This window comes from Arvicanthis niloticus, chromosome 1, assembly GCF_011762505.2.
Source record: "Arvicanthis niloticus isolate mArvNil1 chromosome 1, mArvNil1.pat.X, whole genome shotgun sequence".
Lineage (NCBI taxonomy): Eukaryota > Metazoa > Chordata > Mammalia > Rodentia > Muridae > Arvicanthis > Arvicanthis niloticus.
This window is the reverse complement of record NC_047658.1, coordinates 71,272,671-71,292,223: the sequence shown is the minus strand read 5'-3', so window position 1 is coordinate 71,292,223 and position 19,553 is coordinate 71,272,671. Positions and strand designations below refer to the sequence as shown.

Here is a 19,553-nt window from a genome sequence, read left to right as displayed (position 1 = left end):
GTTTTGGGACCTCTGTTTTCAGTTATGTTGACTCCATACAGAGTTGTGAGTCCATTTAAGAACCTTGTGGGTTGCCAGGCAGTGGTGGCGCACGCCTTTAATCCCAGCACTTGGGAGGCAGAGGCAGGCAGATTTCTGAGTTCGAGGCCAGCCTGGTCTACAGAGTGAGTTCCAGGATAGCCAGGACTACACAGAAAAACCCTGTCTCGAAAAACAAAACAACAAAACAAAACAAAAACAAACAAAAAAAAAAAAAAAAAAAAAAAACAAAACAAAAAGAACCTTGTGGGTCTAGAGGGCCCAAGGTTCCTTCCGAGATCATGGAACAATATTGTGTCAAAACCTGGACCTGAAGTGCTATTGAGAGCAGCATGCTGACTGATTCATTCTTCAGGCCCTTGGGAGGGCCTCTGAGTGTCTCTCATCCTCTGAGCTTCTCTGTGGGGTACACAGGCTATGGAAAGCAAAAGATCTGGGTTTGAAAAGGCAACAGTTACTTGGTAGGAGTCCAGTGACCATTGCCTCTGTCCCATAACTGTCTACCTCTGTCTGTGTCTCCCAGGGCAGAACAGATGGACATGACCTACAGATGCCTCAGCTACTGCTTCTGCTTTTAGAGACAGCCACATGGGGTGCCCAGCCAAGGATTGCTTGGAGCAGGATGAATGAGCTAAACACCAAGCACTATAAGACCAAGTGAAGTTAGAGTGGGGTTCAGAAGAGGTACAATCTGATTGTGACAGGGAAGAAGTTAGGGGGTTTGATGGGTCAGCTGGGGTAGGACACAGGGAAGCAGGATACAATCCCAAAACATCATCTCCCAGGATGCCAACAAATCTGTAGTAGGATATCAACCCCACTGAGTCATACAAGCACTATCTTTATACCATGTCACTGAATATAACCGAAGGGCCTACATAGCAGGTGGGTGGTAGTCTTCACTTACACTTCACTTACACTACTCAAAAATAGGCCTAGAGTGGTCATAAGAACATGTGGGAATTAAGGAGAGGAAATGGGGAATTTTTCTTAGCCTTATTTATGTGTCAGATCTCAAAGGCAGGTCTAGGAGAAGACATGTCCCTCAAGGTAATTTACAGTAGACATAAAGAGGAGTTGGGTACCTCATCTCCATTAGACACTGAAGAGACTACAAGTCAGACATCCTGGGAAGACTTCCCATAAAGAAGCTGTTGACCTTGGCCTTGGAGAATTATTAATATTTTCCAGGAAGACAGAGGAGGAAAGGGAAGCTGGGCAAAGGACAGCATATATACAGGTGATAGGGTGTCACAGAACAGTGGCCAGCTTGGTGTGGCCAGAGCCACAGAGGAAGGGGGAAGTGAAGTCAGGGCCTAGGCTTCATATCTGAGATTTCTGAAACTGCTCTGAGCAGCTGAGCTTCAGTTTGAACTCAAGGTTCAGAAGAGATGCAGAGCCTTTTTCCTCTGTCTCCCATGAGGTTTCACATCACCAAAAAGCTGGCAGTGTTCAGAGAGAGAGAGACTGTGGCATGGGCAAGCTCTAGAGGAATGACCTTACAATAGGGAAGTTCAGAACTCGGTGTGGATTCAATCACTTCCAACATTTCATCCCCATCCTCTTTCCCGCCATCTTTTTTTCCTTATTGAGACAGGAACTTGTTATGTACCATTGGCTAACCTGAAACTTGCTCTATATAGACCAGGATACCCTCAAATGTGTGGGAATTCTTCTGCTTCAGTCTCCTAAGTGCTGGGGTCACAGGCATGCTCTTCTATGTCTCATATGCCTCTTTAAAAATATTATTACTGTGAAAAACTTTTTTTTTTTTTTTTTTTTTTTTTTTTTTTTCGAGACAGGGTTTCTCTGTATAGCCCTGGCTGTCCTGGAACTCACTCTGTAGACCAGGCTAGCCTCGAACTCAGAAATCCGCCTGCCTCTGCTTTCCGAGTGCTGGGATTAAAGGCGTGCGCCGCCGCCACCACCAGGCTGTGAAAAACTATATATAAAAAAATGTATCATTTTAAGGCTGGTTACATGGCTCAGCAGGCACTAGCCTTCAAGCCTGACAGACTTAAGTTTGATTCTGGGGACCCACATGGCAGGTGGAGAAAATGGACCCCTGAAAGTTGTTCTCTGATCCCCACGTAAGGGCTGCAGTCCTGAAGGGAAAGGTATCAGGTATCTTGGCAGTCGGGAGCTAAGTAATACCACAAGGTCACACCACACAACAAACTCCACACAAGAGATTTATTGGAAGAGACACAAGAGGGTAACTGCCTCAGCTCAGGGAGAAGCAGCAAAGAACTGAGCAGGAGGCAGGGTTTATATAGGGCTTCTTAGGGGGCGGAATTTTTCAGGGTGGACTGTGATTGGTAGGATTTTGTGACCTGATCTTGGGATAAGCTCTGAGATTGGACAGATTTTGAGCTCAGGGATTGGTGAGTTTTGGAGAGACCTGGAATTCACAGAGATTTCCCTGCCTCTGCCTCTTGAGTGCTTGCTGGGATTAAAGGCATGTGCCTTCACTGCGCGGCTAATAAAAAATGTTAATTTTTAAAGCTGTTCAGAAGCATGATTTATACATATTGTTGTGCAACTGTCACCAGCATCTGTTTCCAAAACGCCTTCATCCTCCCATACTGAAACCCAAGTCCTGTACCCACATCTCCTCTGCTCTCACAAGCCCTCTGGAATCTTTCCTCTTTGCCAAGAAATGGTGCAAAAACAGACCTTGGAGAGAGAGAGAGAGAAAAATGACTATAACTGAGTGACATAGCCTAAACCAGAGCAGCCACCCCGTTCCTCCAGTCTGTCCTACAGTCCAGGAGTATTTTCCATTATATTAAATAGCTCCTGCAGAGCGGATTCCCCAACCCTAGCTGGCAGCTGTAGTTTGCATGTGGTTTTTCAGGGTCATGAGGGTTGTCATGGTCAGGGCGGAACATGGGAAGAAGTGGACAGCCTGAAAGTCTGCCACTATCAGCCAGCCTGGGTGGGGACCAGCAATCTTCCTGCTTCAACCTCTGTGATACTGGAATTAAAAGAACGTGGCATCTCAGGGAGGTGGTATTTTGTACACCTTTGATCCAAGCAATCAGGATACAGAAGCTGGTAGATCTCTGAGAGTTCCATGAGAGCCAGAGATACACAGAGAAACCTTGTCTCAAAAAAAACAAGCAACTAAGCAACCAACCAATAACAAAAAAAGAATGAGCCACCATGTCCAGCTCTCTGCGTGTATATTATGTCTTATAATTTGGGAGTGACTGGCTTGAGAACATACATTTCTTCATCACTGGTACGGTGGCCCAAAGGAGACTGGATAGTTTCACTCTGAAAGTTACTGACAAGCAAGGGGTCAAAATCAGGGCCTTGAACATCCCAGCACCCACATTAGTTGGCTCCTATGGCCATTAACTTCAGGTCCAGGGAGTCTGATGTATTCTGCTGGCTTCTACTCACACTGAATGCATGTGGTACACACACATACTCAGGCACAAACATGCATGCACATACCATAAATAAATATATACTTTTAAATATTCATCTGGGATCAACAAGATGACACAGCAGGTGAAGGCAATTAGCTGCTACTAAGCCTGATGTCCTGAGTTGGAGCTCTAGGACCCACACGGTGGAAGGAGGAAACTGACTCCCATAAGTTGTCCTCTGACCTCCGTTAGCTGTGGCATACTGCATGTGCTCACTCACACACTCACACACACATACTTACACACATCCCCTATACACCCATACTCACACTAAACAAATACATGTTTTTAAAAATTGTTTTTAATGTCCACCAGGCCGGGCTTGGTGGTACATGCCTCTAATTCCAGCACTCATGAGGCAGAAGCAGGCAGTTGGTTCTCTGTGAGTCCAAGGTCAGTCTAGTCTACATAGTGATTTACAGGCCAGCAGAGTTACATGGTGTGATGGTTTGTGTATGCTGGGCCCAGGGAGTGGCACAGTTAGAAGGTGTGGCCCTGTAGGAGTAGGTGTGTCACTGTTGTTGTGGGCTATAAGACCTTTATCCTAGCTGCTTGAAAGTTAGTATTCTGCTAGAAGCCTTCGGATGAAGATGTAGAACTCTCAGCTCCTCCTGCAACATGTCTACCTGGATGTTGCCATGTTCCTGCCTTGATGATAATGGACTGAACGTCTCTGAACCTGTAAGCCAGCCCAAGTAAATGTCTATATAAGACTTGCCTTGGTCATGGTGTCTGTTCACAGCAGTAAAACCCTAAGACAGATGGTGAGACCACATAAACAAACAAACAACAGGAACAACAAAAAGTATCCATCAGGAAACCCATCAGATAGTATAACTTGCAGGTGAGAGCTGCTGATAATCTGTCTATGGTTCTTACCTTACAGTTATTACAAAGGAGAAGATAGTACTAGGGAAACCTGATCTCAAGAAAAGATCAGGCCAGGCAGTGGTGGCGCATGCCTTTAATCCCAGCACTTGGGAGGCAGAGGCAGGTGGATTTCTGAGTTTGAGGCCAGCCTGGTCTACAGAGTGAGTTTCAGGACAGCCAAGGCTATACAGAGAAACCTTGTCTTGAAAAACCAAAAAAAAAAAAAAAAAAAAAAAAAAAAAAAGAAAGAAAGAAAGAAAGAAAGAAAGAAAAAAACAAACAAACAAAGAAAAGATCAAAGTTACCCTCACCAGGCAAGAGAAAATGCAGACTCCACATGTTCCCCATTAGAATGGAACAGGTACACAATGTTACTTAGGGGTATCTCTGCCAACTTTCACTTGACAATAAAGAAAGAGACGCCCAAGGGAAGTAGTGAGCATCTACAAAAAAAAAAAAAAAAAAAAAAAAAAAAAAGATGTTTTTCAGTAACATCAGAGTCACAGAAGAACCATGCACCCTCAGATATGTACAAGCAGGGACTGGATCAACAAGCTGTGTACCCCAGGATAACTGCATATCCAGTTAGACCACCTTAGAATTATGTGAATTATACAAAGATTAGAATTATATTAGAATTATTTGAATTATAGAAAGATCTGTCTGTCTGTCTGTCTGTCTGTCTGTCTGTCTGTCTGAGACAGGGTCTCATATAGCCCAGTGTCTTAGGGTTATCATTGCTGCAATGAAACATCATGGCCAAAACAGCTTGAGGAGGAAAGGAATTATTTGGCTTACACTTCCATATCTCAGCTCATTCCTGAAGTCAGAACAGAAACTCAAACAAGTCAGGAACCTGGAGGCAGGAGCTGTTGCAGAGACCAAAGAGGAGTGCTGCTTACTGGCTTAGATTTTTTAAAACCTACTTTAATTGGGGTTCTTTAACATTTTAACCTCCCCTATAGCCCACTGACCAAAGGTAGGGGTGAAAGATGGTTAATAGGACAAGGAGGTTGTGGACCTGTTTAGAAGTAGTTCTTTGGGGCGAATTCTGTTGTCAGGACATCAGCAGTCCCATCCAATAGCAAACACCAAACATGAATCAGTAGCAGCTACTTGAACCAGCAGAACCTGCAAGGCTCAGCCAAATATGCATGAGTCAGTGGAAGCAGCAAGAATCAGCTGAAATAGCACCAGAAAGTTCTTGGCATGTTTCTCTCTACGAAGTGAAGACTAGCAAAGTGTTGCACAGCCAGTGGAAGACCAGCGAAACATTGCAAGGTGTAGCAATGCAAGAGCGTCCTTTCATTGTCTGAGGGATTCTATTTATATCCTTTCCAAATATCAACCACCCTCTCAAGCATGTGCTTCAGCAAAACATTCTCTCACATACCTGTTTGAGCAAAGCATCCTCTCACAACACAGCTTCCAGAAAAAGATCACTTGCCACAGTTGAGTTTCCAAAGAAACCAGAAATTTCACTTCATGATCCCAAGTTGGCTCTTTGGAGAGGCTTAGGAGGTGTGGCCTTGGTAGAGGAAGTATGCCACTTGAGGTGGGGCTTTAAGAGTTGTCAGTTACACCATTCAGAGCTTGCTTCTTGCCCTTCCCTCTCTTCCTCGTTTGAGGTTGAGGTGTGAGCTCTCAGCTCTCAACTTCTACCTTCAGCATCCATCCCTGCCTGCTTTCACACTCCCCCACAATGGTAACGACTTCTTATCCCTCTGCACCTGTAAGCCCCAAATAAACCCTTCCTTCTATAAGTTGCCTTGGTCATGATGTTTTATCAGAGCAACAGAAAAGTAACTAAAGACAGATCTCAACCTACAGCTGCCCACTAAAACAACTTCACCATCAGTCTAAGGAAGCCACCTGCTCTAGTCTCTGAGAAGAGATGTCATTCTGTATCCTTGCTCCCCACCTCTCAAAATCTGAAGCAGGCGAGAGACAATGCCATTTTATCACAGATGAGAGGTGCTGGGGAGTTAAAGAATCCAGGTGTTCATCCTGTCAGTAGTGGAACACAAATGATAGTCTCGGCTTAATTGACAGGAAGTGACTGGAGGGAATCTCTTGCAAAGGTCTTGTGGGGATAGATAAACCCAAGAGTCTGCAAGGCTTAGAACAATAAAGTGGGGCTTGCCTATAAAGAAGTACAAGCAGAGTTCTAGCCGGCTGAGCTGGAAGTTATAAGAAATGCAGACTTTTATCCCAGCAATGGGGAGGTAGAGGCAGGTGGATCTCTGAGTTTGAGGCCAGCCTGGTCTCTGTCAGAGTGAGTTCCAGGATGTCCACAGCCACACACAGAAACCCTGTCTCAAATAGGAAAAGGGAAAAAAAAATGCAGGCAGGAGAAATATTGTGGATATAAGCCTTAGGATGCTGCCCCAGACAGACTTCTCTCTAGCAAACAAAAGACACCAGACTTGTAGACAAACTCCAGTGTCCACAGCTCTGAGACTGGACAGTGTAAAAGGCGCACATGGGGGGGGGCCCATACTCACAAAAGCTCAGGATTGTCTCCTGCAACCTGGAGGCCTTCTCTTGCTTCCTGCCCCTTAATCCTACCACTGGATGTGGGAGGTGTCAAACACTTTCCTGTTTTTTACTGCCTGGTTACAAGGTACTTGCAGGCTGGGCCAGAAGAGACACTGATTGTCAGTCTTGCTGATAATAAGCTGCTAGCTCAGAGAGACACTTTCTGGACTGGCTCCAAGGTGACTGTGCAATTCTGTCCCTCCCTAGTGGTCAAATGATCCTAGCACTCCAGATGGGTACAACACTTCAACATTCAGGGCAGTGTTAGTTCTCAACTGCAGTCAAACAGCCAATGGAGGTGCCTATGCAGGCTGCCCAGTTCTCCTAGCAACCCCCAGTCTCCGCTTGTTTCAGATTCCTCGCTGGCATACAGGCTCCCTGACCTAAAATTTCTCCAGCCCATGGCCTGGGCCACCCTTCTTCCAGTGGTTATTCTCTATATAATCCAGCCATTTTGGCTATGCTGGTTTTTTGTTTTTGTTTTTTAAACCCTTTTGCACTTTGGGTCTCCTGACTCTCCCCTTTCCCCTCCTCCATCTCTTCACATGGCCCAGCTCAGGGTCATGTTCATTCTGGACCCTTCCAGATGCTTCTGGCTAAGCTATTCCTCATATCTACAATAAACTCTCTTTTCCACCATACTAGGAGCAGTCATGGCCTCCTTTTTATTTCTTTTCTTTCTTACTCAGGCAGGGCGCCGAGGCTTACAGAAGGGCAGGGGTTCACTCCAGGCCCTGAGCTCAATCTTCAACTCAACTCCTCACTAGAAAGATTACTTATTCAGAAGCTGTGGAGCTCAGGATCGTCACGGGGGGGGGGGGGGGGGGGGGCAAACCTCACTCTTACAATAGAGGAGCCAGTAAGATCAGTTAATAATCAGCCCCAGACAGAGACAGCTTAGAAGAGCCTCCAGCTTTAGGCATTTATAGATACCTGGCCCACCCTTCCCCAGTGAGCAGGCTGAAGGTTCTAGAGGACCCCAACTTGTTGTGATCTTCAGTGGAGAAACACTCTTCATGTGTCACGGGACTCAGGTACACTACTGAGGCCACAGAGAAGGGCAGCAAGACAGAATCAGGAACTTCCTGGGAGCCTGTCTCTCTTTGTAGGGCCTTGTTCTTTGGCCAGTTTTCCTCCAGAGGCCAAATTGCCCTCTCCTTCCTCCTTGTCTTCCTCCTCCCCTTCCTCCTTGTCTTCCTTCCCCTCCTCCCTTTTCTTTCTCCTGGCATTCACCAATGTACCCCTCTCTATTATCTCACCTAAATTTCTATTGAGACAGCTCCCACATCTATGTCTAACTTGGAGCCTTCCTCTGGGACCACACACGCACAGTACTCCACATTTTCTCCTGCTCAGATCTACTCCCCACTCCTTTTTCCAACAGCAGCAACATCCTGGGCTCCCAGCAAGGGATAGATGTCGGGGGTTCTGTTTCAGCTGTAGTGGTTAGCTCAGATCCTTAAGGGCTCCCCCCACCCCCCACCTTGACCCTATAAAGACCTGTCATAGGACTAGGAGGTAAGTGAGTGGAGAGGGGAAGGGAGCCTGGGCTTTCACGCCACAGAGGCTCTGGTCAGAAGGTTTAGACCATCAGTGGTTTTGTGACTGGAAGTGGGTGATAGCCTGACTGGTGAGGTTGGGGGAACTAGTGGCTAGGAGAAGTTGGGGGCATGGGATCTTCTGATTCTTTATAGCAGACCTGGAAGTTGGAAGCCTGTGTTCTAGTGATGGTCCTGACATTGGCCCTGGTGTGGTTCTCTGGGAGTCATTCTCCTCATTTATATAACAGGACATGGATAATGGTAGTGGATGTGATTATCTTTTTTTTTTTTTTTTTCCGGTTTTTCCAGACAGGGTTTCTCTGTATAGCCCTGGCTGTCCTGGAACTCACTCTGTAGACCAGGCTGGTCTCGAACTCAGAAATCGGCCTGCCTCTGCCTCCCAAGTGCTGGGATTAAAGGCGTGCACCACCACCGCCCAGAGGATGTGATTATCTTAAAGGATCTTAGCAGCTCAAGACAGAACTTGGGGTTGTTTGTTTGTTTGTTTGTTTGAGACAGGGTCTTTCAGGCCTTGACTATCCTGGAACTCTCTCTGTAGATCAGGCTTGTCTCAAATTTACAAAGATCTGCCTCCCTCTGCTTCCTGAGTGCTGGGATTAAGGGCATGCACTACAACCGGTTGTTTTTATTTATTTGCAATGCTGGGATTGAATGCTGGGACTTCACACATGTTAGGCATGTGCCACCACTCAGCTGTTTGTTTGTTTGTTTACTTGCAATGTTGGAGGAGATTGAACCCAGGGCCTCACACATGCTAGAGAAACCTTTGCCATGCACATCCCAACAACAGAACCTGTACTATTAAATTTCATCTCTACAGAGGCCTGGTGCTGCACACATGCAATAATTAACAGCTGAGTGGCCTCGCCCAATCTCAGGCTCCATTCCTGGGCTCAATTCCCACTAACTGCTCCACAGCTCTGTCTCCTAGGCCACTAAACCTCGGCAGTCTCCTGGAATAAAGAAAGCAAAGGAAGCCTAGAGTGGGGACGAAGAAGCCCGAGGCACTCTGAGAACTGCCACCTTTTCCATGTTTGCCGCTTGACACTTCTCATCAGGGACCACATACCTGAAGGTACTCCCCAGCATATGTTAAAGAATTTGCTGAATTGGAAATGATGAAGCCCAGAAAAGAGCACAGCCAGCCCAAGGTTCAACTGTAAGGTAGTAGGTGGTATCTGTCCTTCAGACAGACTGAAGTGCTGAGCTCTCTGCTCTCCCAGTCTGGGGACCCTAGGTATATGCGGGCATGATAATGATGGGGTGGACCAGGATCAGAAAGTGTGACTAGGAACAAGGTGAAGACTGCAGGATTGCAGCTCACAGGGAGACAGAGAACACTGCCTGAAGGGAGTCAAAAAGGAAAAAAGTTTTAAAAGAGACCATTGACTGGTAAAGATCCAAGTGGGGGAGGGGGACTCAGCAAGGGCTGAGAGCATTTTGTAGGAGGAGGGGCTGGGGGAAAGGGTCAGATTTGGGTGGGTAGTCCCTGCTTGGGGACTTGGAGCATCAGGCTAGGTCCAGTTGGTTGTACATAGATTAAAATTGGCCTTTATTTGGAGACAGTTTTGTTCTTCTATGTTTAATCCTTGGGTGAAATGGCCTGAAGATATTTGTGTCTGTTTTCCGCATGGTCAAGCAGGGAGTGGAGAGAGGCCTGGGCTGGGCCGGGCTTTCTGGGCTTTAACCTGTGCTTGGAATAGGTGGGTCATATTTTACCCAGCAGGAGTTGAAGACTCGCCTGGTGCCTCAACAGGACTGACTTCCTGGGCCTGGAGTTGGAGGTTAGAGTAAGTAGATTAATAGCCGCTTGGCTGGGTCCTGGAGTGCATGATTCAGTGAGAGGATGAACAGAAGGCGGTGGGATGAACAGAAGTCTGGTTGGTTCTGGGGGTGTAAAGCTGTAATCCTGTCTGCTCCGGAGTCTGGAGCAAGAAAATTGGTCACAGAGTGAGGTCAAGATCAGCTTGGGTGACTTAGTGAGACTGTGTCCCAAAATGAAACCTGAAAAGGTTTGGGGTAGTCTAGCCGTAGACCACTTACCTAGTAAGTACAAGCTCTTAGGTTCAACACTCACTTCTACAGAAAGTGAGGGGCAATGGAACAGTCTAGAATAATGCACTGTGGAGCAGAGCACAGATCTGAGTGGGTACTCAATTCCTGATGCTCTATGCCTCGCTATGCCTAAGCAGTCTGAGAATCCTGTCAGGACACCCAAGGTTTTTGTTACTGTTTTGCTTGTTTGTTTTTAAAGAGTTTCTTTGTGCTGTCCTAGAACTTGTTCTATAGACCAGGCTGGCCTTGAACTCACAGATAACAAGCTGCCTTCTGGGATCAAAGCCACGCGCCACCACTGCCCAGCTTGCTATTGTTTTTTATGTTGGGATTTCACCATCCCAGGCTGATTTCACATTTAGTATGAAATTGAAAATGACCTTGAATCTCTAATCCTCCAACCTACCCCTAAGTTCGGAGAATTCACTACCAACTGAGCTGTATCTCCAGTCCCAGATACCAAGGTCTTTTTGGTTTGTTTTTTCTTTATTTTATTCTGAAATAGTCAGATTATCTCTGTAACCTTGGCTGTCCTGGAACTAGCTCTGTAAGCCAATCAGATCTGTCTGCCTTTGCTGGGTCTAATGGCATGTGCGGCCCTACCCAGCTGGGCAGAAGTTTTAAGGGAAATATGGTAATATGGAGATAACGTAGGCCTGTGAGCTGGGAAGTCCAAACTGAAGACACTTCGAGGTATGGTGGAGGGGACAGTTTTTATTGTAGGTGAAAAGGAGAGCACAGCCAGAGGCATCCACGAGAGTCCAGAGAGAGAAAGTAGTAGATTAAAAATGGGTAGTGGACTGAACTAGGCCATGAGAGAAGAAAAGGGGAGGTGGTGAACAGGGGCGGGGGGGGGGGGGGGGGAGACCCAGAGAGGAAGACGAAAGAGAACATAGCTGAAATACCAGAGTTCTAAGGGAATAAGGTGGGTGGGTGGGACCTATGGATCAGAAAAGTTTAGGAGAGGGGGCAGGGAAGAAGAGCTAAGAGAAGTCACAGGCAGTGATGCTGAAGGAACCCAGAGGCCAGCAAGCACTCTGGTACGCTAACAGGCACCACAGATAGCGGAGTGCCTGAGTTTCTTTTGGCCCTGACAGGAAGTACATTTGAGACAGTTTTATCAACTCCTGAATGAAACATGGACTGGCAGGGTGGTGGAGAGGATTTGAAACATTTTAGCAATTTGGAGTATTTGAGGGGGGAGGGGACAGGTACAGTCAGTCACTTTCCAAAATTCAGTGTCTTAAATCAGCTGAAAGCTGCCAAGGGAATGCTAGCTCTGTGGGAGGAGGCTCCTAAGTCTCCCAAGAGACTCTGGGAAGGGCCTGGGGGCAAGTGACTTGAATTCCAATACTCAGGAGGCAGAGGCAAGCAGATCTTTGTGAGTCTGAGGCCAGCTGGTCTACAGAGTGAGATCCAGAACACCCAGGGCTACACAGAGAAACCCTGTTTTGAAAAACAAAACCAAAACAGAATAACAAGGACAATCTAGAAAGAAAAAAAGAAAGAAAGAAAGAAAGAAAGAAAGAAAGAGAAAAAAGAAAGACAAAAGAGAAAAAGGCCTGGGCGTGGCCGAACGTATTGATAGTTTCAACTCTGTAGCTGGTCAGGGGAATCTCTTCCACTCAGATTTTTTTTTTTTCAGTTTTTCGAGACAGGATTTCTCTGGGTAGCCCAGGCTCCCCTGGCACTCTTCTGTATACCAGGTTGGTCTCAAGTTAACGATCTACCTGCCTATGCCTGCGGAGTGCTGGCTCAAAGGGGTGTGCCACCACCACCTGGCCTGAGAGCAGGATTTTGAGGATAGTCTGGGCCTACAAACAAATTTTACAAAATCTACAATTTATCTGTAGCTTCTTAAGGTTTTTGTTGTTTGTTTTGTTTTGTTCTGAAACAGGATTTCACTGTGTTTTCTCTGCTTCTCTAGTGCTGGGATCAAAGGCATGTACCACCACACTAATATTTTATTTTTTAAATTTTTATACAAAGTCAGTTGGTATCAAAATCTGATTTGTCAGTCATGGTAGTACAAGGCAGATCTCGTGTGAGTTCTTGTAGCCAAGGCCAGCCTAGTCTACACAGTAAGTTCCAGACTAGCCAGGGATACATAGTGAGACTTTAACTAAAAGTCCAAACCAAAATAAAACAGAATTCCCTGAGTTAAGTACTATAATGGGGCTAGAGAGATGGTTCAGGCGGTAATGGCACTTGCTGACAGCCTGAGTACAATTCCTGGGTCCCTTATGCTAGAAGAAGAGAACCAACACATGCAAGTGGTCCTTCTACCCTTATATACATGTTCAGGCATGCATGTGTGTATTCCCAAAACAAACTAAATACTTGTCAAAGCTTTTTAAGGAAGTAAAAAAAAAACTGACCTGGAAAAAGTGAATGGAGATTATGTTTAGTTTTATTTATCCTTTCTTGTAAGATAGGTTGATTGCAGGCTGGAGAGATGGCTCAGAGGTTGAGAACACTGATTGTTCTTCCAGAGGTCCTGAGTTCAATTCCCAGCAACCACATGGTGACTCACAGTCATCTGTAATGGGATCTGGTGCCCTCTTCTGACATGCAGGCAGAACAATGTGTATAAAATAAATAAATAAATAAATTTTTAAAAAAGATAGGTTGATTGCTGTCACGTGAAAATCATATCACCTTTTATTATTTTTAAAACCATATAGAGCAATGCAATTATATATTATATATAGTTTTTATGTAGCAATGCAATGTACATAGTCAATAACATTATAATTCAAAGAATTTAAGTAGTTTAAAATGGAATTTGCTAATCCCACTGGGCAAGAATAAGAATATTACCACATTTTTTAGCCAAATTTGAAGCAAGCTTTATTAAATACTGGCCAGGACAATGGACACTGGCCAAACCCATACTCAGGATTCCCAGGGTATGGCACTGAATTACATTAGACGAGTGCTTATAAAGGCAATACCCCCAAGGCTATTACTTCCCATCTTTGCCCAATCTGGGCAGACACACATCCGGACATACTTCCTGCCTACATATCTCCCACCTATGTGTGATCAAGAACATCCTCTGCGATTTGGGCAACCAAGCTTGTTTACAAAAGTAAAACCTTGTGGCTTGTTATGAACAATAGTCCCCAGCATTCCAAGAAGTTATGTGTCCTTACTCAAGTTGGGCTTACAGATCAGAAGCATTTTTGTTTTATAGATCTTTCAGCACAATAATTTCAATTTAAAACACCACAAATTGAAGACAGGAGAGACTGTTCATGGGTTAAGAGCACTGGCTACTTTTACAGAGGACCCACGTTAGATTCCCAGGACCCATATGGTAGCTCACAGCCATCGCTAACCCTAGTCCTAAGGGATCTGATACCCTCTTTTGGTCTCTGGGTACACTGTATGCATGTGGTGTATAGAATACATGCAGCCAAAACACTTTTCAGAGTGGGTCGGTGTGACAAATGCTTTCAGTGACTAGTTATGTCTAGATCCTATTGCACTGATGGTCATGAAGTGGAAACATGGGAGAAAATGAACCTTACATCCTCCTTCATGACCTCTGTTCTGTTGCCTGCCTCCTTTCTCATCAACTAATATTACACTCTTGGTTTCCTCTCTAAATTTTTAGGCTTTTAACCCACACCTAAACCTGTATCAACTTTTATAAAAAGCTTTTATTTTGTCTTTTTTTTTTTTTTTTAGAGCTGAGGACTGAACCCGGGGCCTTGCACTTGCTAGGCAAGCGCTCTACCACTGAGCTAAAGCCCCAACCCCTATAAAAAGCTTTTAAAAACTTCACACTGAAGCATCTGCCTTCAAAGATTTTGAATGTGGGCGTGGGTGAACTCTGGTTTTCCAAATGCCCCATCTCTTACTTTTGAATTGCCTTGTCTGAGTCTCAGGACCACTAAAGTCTAACAGGCTCTGGCCAGTGACTGTCTCTAGGGTGTCTGATCCTCATAGAGTCTGGGAAGGCTGACAGGAGGAGGTGACCCAAGGTCCATAAGTGCAGGCTCCACCCACGGGAGCTGAGCACACACTTGGAGGCTCCACTTACCTTAGCTCTGCCTTCAGGATCTGAAATGGCTCAGCTGATCACTGTGCAGTTGTTGCTCCTGGTGATGTCGATGGCCGAGTGTGCCCAGTCCAGAGCTACTCGGGCCCGGACTGAACTTCTCAATGTCTGCATGGATGCCAAGCACCACAAAGAAAAACCAGGCCCTGAAGACAATTTACACAACCAGGTAAGACAATGGGTGACATACAGCTGACTGAGGGTCAGGAGAAAGAAGTATCTAGTCCCAGTTTACCATGGAGGCGGTTAGACGTGCCTGAGGAGGGAGACCTTCAGTTCTCTCTACCATGGGTGACTTTGACAATACATATTGGCTGCCAACTGCCAGCGTCATGCTATCAGCTCATCTTCTTGGTAGCTAGGTTTTGACATTGCATAAATAAGGAAGTAGATTCAGAGAGGAACTTGGGAAGTGGAACAGGCAGACCATTGTGGTGGTTTTAGGTTTAAACTGATTGAGAAGGATGCCGCCGGGAGTCTCAGGGAAGGGGCTGTATGCTGCCTGCAGTCACTTTTCTGCCAGTCTTTGAAGTCTTGAGAAGGAGACTCTCATATCTGAGACCAGCTGACAAGTATTTGGAGTCAGGCATCTAGCAAACATTTGGACTGTGGTCCTCGGCTTGAGGGCTCCGTGCTATAACAGTTGTTTGCCATAGTGCTTTTACTATCCCAACGCTCACTAAATATTTAATAAAATCAGTGTGATGCAACAACTTTAAAGTAAACAGCAGGAGATCAGCTATTGGGGAGGTACAATCAGTGTAGACAACAAACTGGGAGTGTGTCTCAAAAAAGCCAAGAATGAGGGCTGGAGAACTGGCTCAGTGGTTAAAAGCACTGATTGAGCTTGCAGAGTACCAAGGGATGATCCCCAGAATCCAGGTGGTGGCTAGCAACCATCCATCACTCCCTTTCAGGGGATGCAATGCCCTCTTCTGACCTCTGCAGGCACCAGGTGTGCCGGTGATGCAAAACAAGCACACACATAAACTAAATAAAGCTAATAAGTAAATGAGCAAATAGGGCTGGGGATGTCACTCAGTTGATAGAGTCACAAATCTCCAGCACCGTATGAAACTGAATGTGTTGGCACATAGCTGTAATCTCAGCCCTGGGAGGTGGAGGCAGGAGGATCGGAAGTTCAAGGTTACCTTAAGCTACATACTGACCCAGCCTGGAATACATGAAGCCCTATCAAGAAGGGGATAGAGAGAGATCAGAGTGGGGTGGGTTTTTTTTGTTTGGTTGGTTTGGTTTGTTTTTTTTGAAATAGGGTTTTACTATGTAATTCTGGCTAGCCTGACTCTCACAGAGATCTGTCTGCTTCAGTCTCCTGAGTGCTGGGAGATTAAAGGCAGACATACTACACCCACAAAAAAATTTTAAAAAGCAAAAGTAAAGCAATTTGTATCATGCACTTCAACGTATAAATGATCATGTTGACTTTATTAGCTGAGAGCCGTCACAGTTCTTTTTGCTGCTGTTTTTTTTGTTGTTGTTTACTTGTTTTTGTTTTTATGTATTTATTTTTATGGTATTTTGCATGCACGTTTGTGAATCAAGGATGTGCAGTGCACGCAGAGGCCAGAAGAGAGTGTTGGATTTTCTATAACCAGAGTTACAGATGATTGTGAGCCTCCATGTGCATGCTGGGAACTGAATCAAAGTCCACTGCAAGAACGACAAGTGCTCTTAACCTCTGAGCCGTCTCTCCAGGCTCTATTTATTTTTTTTTTGTGATACTTTAGCTAAGCAGTGGTGATGCATGTGTTTAATCCCAGCACTTGAGAGGCAGAGGCAGGTGGATCTCTGAGTTTGAGACCAGCCTGGTCTACAGAGTGAGTTCCAGGACAGCCAGGGCTATATAGAGAAATCGTGTCCTAAATAAATAAAAAAAGTCCTAAATAAATATTTAAGATTTGTTTTTTGTCACTTGGGAGGCAGAGGCAGGTGAAGCCACTGAGCCACAGGGCTAACCTGGTCTACATAGCAAGTTCCAGGTAAGCTAGAGCTATATAGTGAGACCCTGTCTCAAAAAAGTATAGATAAATAAATAAATAGATTTTTGTTCATGTGTAGGTGTATGTGTCTGTGTGAACGAATACCACACATGTATGTATGAGTCCTGGGGAGGCTACAGGAAGGCATCAGATTTTTTGGAGCTGGAGTTATAGCCATGTTTGAGCCAGGACACAGGTGCTAGGCAGCAGACTCTTAAATGCTGAGTCATCTCTAGATTCTTAGGGTTATTTTGTTTTTGTTTTTTAAACCGGGTATGGTGCCACATGCTCTTTATCCCAGCACTCTGAGGAGCAGAGGAAGACAGATCTCTGTGAATTAAAGGCCAGTGTGATCCACAGAGCAAGTTTCAGGGCTACCTAGAGAGGCCCTGTCTCAAAAAACAAACAAACAAAAAGAACAAAGGAACAACAAAGAACTTGCTTTGAAGGTGTGTTTTAAAACTTTCCTGTGAACTAAATTCAAGGCCTTCACAAAAAAGTGCGAGTATTGCCTGGGTTCTTTTTCTCAGTGAAGTTTAATCCAACCATCTGGTGACACTGCAAGTCCACCTGCCTTTCTCTTGCTTTTATTTATTTATTTTTCCAAAGCAATTGGCATGTTGGGCTTATCATTTTATCACTTATTTCCTAGAAAAATGCCTGGCTTGGCGTGGGTCGGGGCTCAAGCCGTGGCACTGGTAAGCCTACCTCTGTGAAGGCTAGGTTAACATGGTCTATATAGTGAGTTTCAGGCCTGTCAGGGTTACCTAGTGAGAACCTGGCTTTTTTAAAATTTTTAATTAATTAAGGGAAAAAATACCAGGATGTGGTGGCATGCATCTGTAATATCACCACTTGAGAAGCAGAAGAGATTCAGGAGTTCAAGGCCATCCTTGGTTACAAATAGAGTCTGAAGCCACTTAGACTCTATGAGGCTTTGTCGAAAAACAACAACAACACTGGGGAGCCAACACTTGCCTCACAAACATGAGGACCCGAGTTTAATCCCTAGGACTCATGTACAAATGCCAAGGGCAGAGGTAATGTGGGCTGATGACCTCAGCACCGAGGAGATAAAGACCAAAGAGTCCGAGTGTTTATCAGGTTAATTTGTGTAATCAGGTAAGAGACCCTGCCTCAAAGTGGGCAGACTGCCTGAGGTTGTCTTCTGACTTCCACACTTGCATACAAATGTGTGTGTGAACACTGGTACATACACACACACAGAAGCACTTATCATAAGAAAAAAACACTAAGGCATAGTGAGTGGCTCATGCCATTAATCCCAGTACTTGGAAGGCAGAGGTAGTCAGATCTCTTGTTTGAGGCCAGTCTGGTCTACATAGTGAGTTTCAGGATAGCCAGAGACCCTATCTTGAAACAAACAAACAAACAAACAAAACCCAAAAGAAACAATATGTGTGAATTAATGATTTTGTCATTTTGAGACAGGGTTTCCCTGTATAGCTCTGTTTCTCCTAGAATTAACACTATTAAGATCCATCTGCTTCTGCCTCTCAAGTGCTGGGATTAAAGGCATGAGTTAATAAAAGTAATTTTAAATTATTTTTATTTTATGTGTTTGGGTGTTTGCTTGCACATATGTATGTATGTATGTATGTATGTATGTATGTATGTATGTATGTGTGTGTGTGTCACCTGAGTGCCTGTGGCCTTTGAAGATCAGAAGAGGGCATTAGATCCCTTGAATAAGAATTACAGACAGTTGCGAGCCTCCATGTGGGTGCTTGAAACCAAACCCTGGTCTTCTGCAAGAGTAATCAGTGCTCTTACCCACTGAACTGCCTCTCCAGGGCTCATGAGTTAATGAATTTTGTAAGGACTATACCTTCTGGGCTCCCGTAGCCAGCAAGGGCTCAACACCAAGTATTGGCAATGACTGGCTAGGCAATCAAGGATGCACAAGGTGCAAGGCTGCATGTGGAACATTCTGTCTGTGCTGGCCATGGACACTTGGTCCTATGATTTCCACCACACAGTGCAGCCCCTGGAAGACGAATTCCTGCTGTTCCACGAACACAAGCCAGGAAGCACATAAGGACATTTCCTACCTGTACCGGTTCAACTGGAACCACTGTGGAACTATGACATCGGAATGCAAACGGCACTTTATCCAAGACACCTGTCTCTATGAATGTTCCCCGAATTTGGGACCCTGGATCCAACAGGTACGAGTATCCCCCAATGCGATGGAGTAGCTGTGCTCTCCAAATCTCTACAGGCTACATCTGCAGCTCCGGTTCTACTCGGACTGCATTTCTGAGGTTCCTGAGTTCAAAACCTTTTGCACCCTCTCTCTCTCAGGTGGACCAGAGCTGGCGCAAAGAGCGAATCCTTGATGTTCCCCTGTGTAAAGAGGACTGTCTGCAGTGGTGGGAGGACTGCCGCAGCTCTTTTACCTGCAAGAGCAACTGGCACAAGGGATGGAACTGGACCTCGGGTAAGGAGTGGGTGGAGTGGGAGGGGCATTTAATGGTGCATTGGTGGTTGGTGTGCAGCTGTTGTGTGAAGATCTGGGATTTTGAGGTGGGCTAGGCACGGTGACTAACGGTCTTCCATCATCTATATAGGGCATAACGAGTGCCCTGTGGGAGCCTCCTGCCATCCCTTCACCTTCTACTTCCCCACACCCGCTGCTCTGTGTGAGAAAATCTGGAGTAACTCCTACAAGCTCAGCAACTATAGCCGAGGGAGCGGCCGCTGCATCCAGATGTGGTTCGATCCAGCCCAAGGCAACCCCAATGAGGAAGTGGCGAGGTTCTATGCTGAGGCCATGAGTGGAGCCGGGTTTCATGGGGCCTGGTCACTAGTGTGCAGCCTGTCCTTGGTGCTGCTCTGGGTGTTCAGCTGAGTTCCTGTTACCTCCAGTCTGGAGCGCCACCCTGCCTGGCTTAGCCTCCCAGCTCTCAGCCTCCTTTGTGGTGGGGTTCTGACAACCTGTTTAATAAACCAGACATTCCACATA

The 19,553-nt window shown here is 45.6% G+C and overlaps 1 protein-coding gene and 1 long non-coding RNA gene across 2 annotated transcripts in view; one reads left to right on the top strand and one right to left on the bottom strand.

Moving 5' to 3' along the window:
* The window catches only part of LOC143443258 (uncharacterized), a 24,597-nt gene extending 9,910 nt beyond the window's left edge, over positions 1–14,687 (bottom strand). Inside the window, exons 1-2 of the long non-coding RNA XR_013112063.1 lie at positions 14,550–14,687; positions 12,880–13,065 (exon numbers count right to left, since the gene is read on the bottom strand). This is a non-coding gene — a long non-coding RNA (uncharacterized LOC143443258). The remainder of the gene's footprint in view (positions 1–12,879; positions 13,066–14,549) is intronic.
* LOC117714148 (folate receptor alpha) lies at positions 14,575–19,553 on the top strand. Its single transcript, XM_034510842.2, has 4 exons — positions 14,575–14,736; positions 18,568–18,756; positions 18,893–19,028; positions 19,159–19,553. The coding sequence occupies exons 1-4, from the start codon at positions 14,575–14,577 to the stop codon at positions 19,437–19,439; spliced, it is 768 nt and encodes a 255-aa protein (XP_034366733.1). The 3' UTR covers positions 19,440–19,553.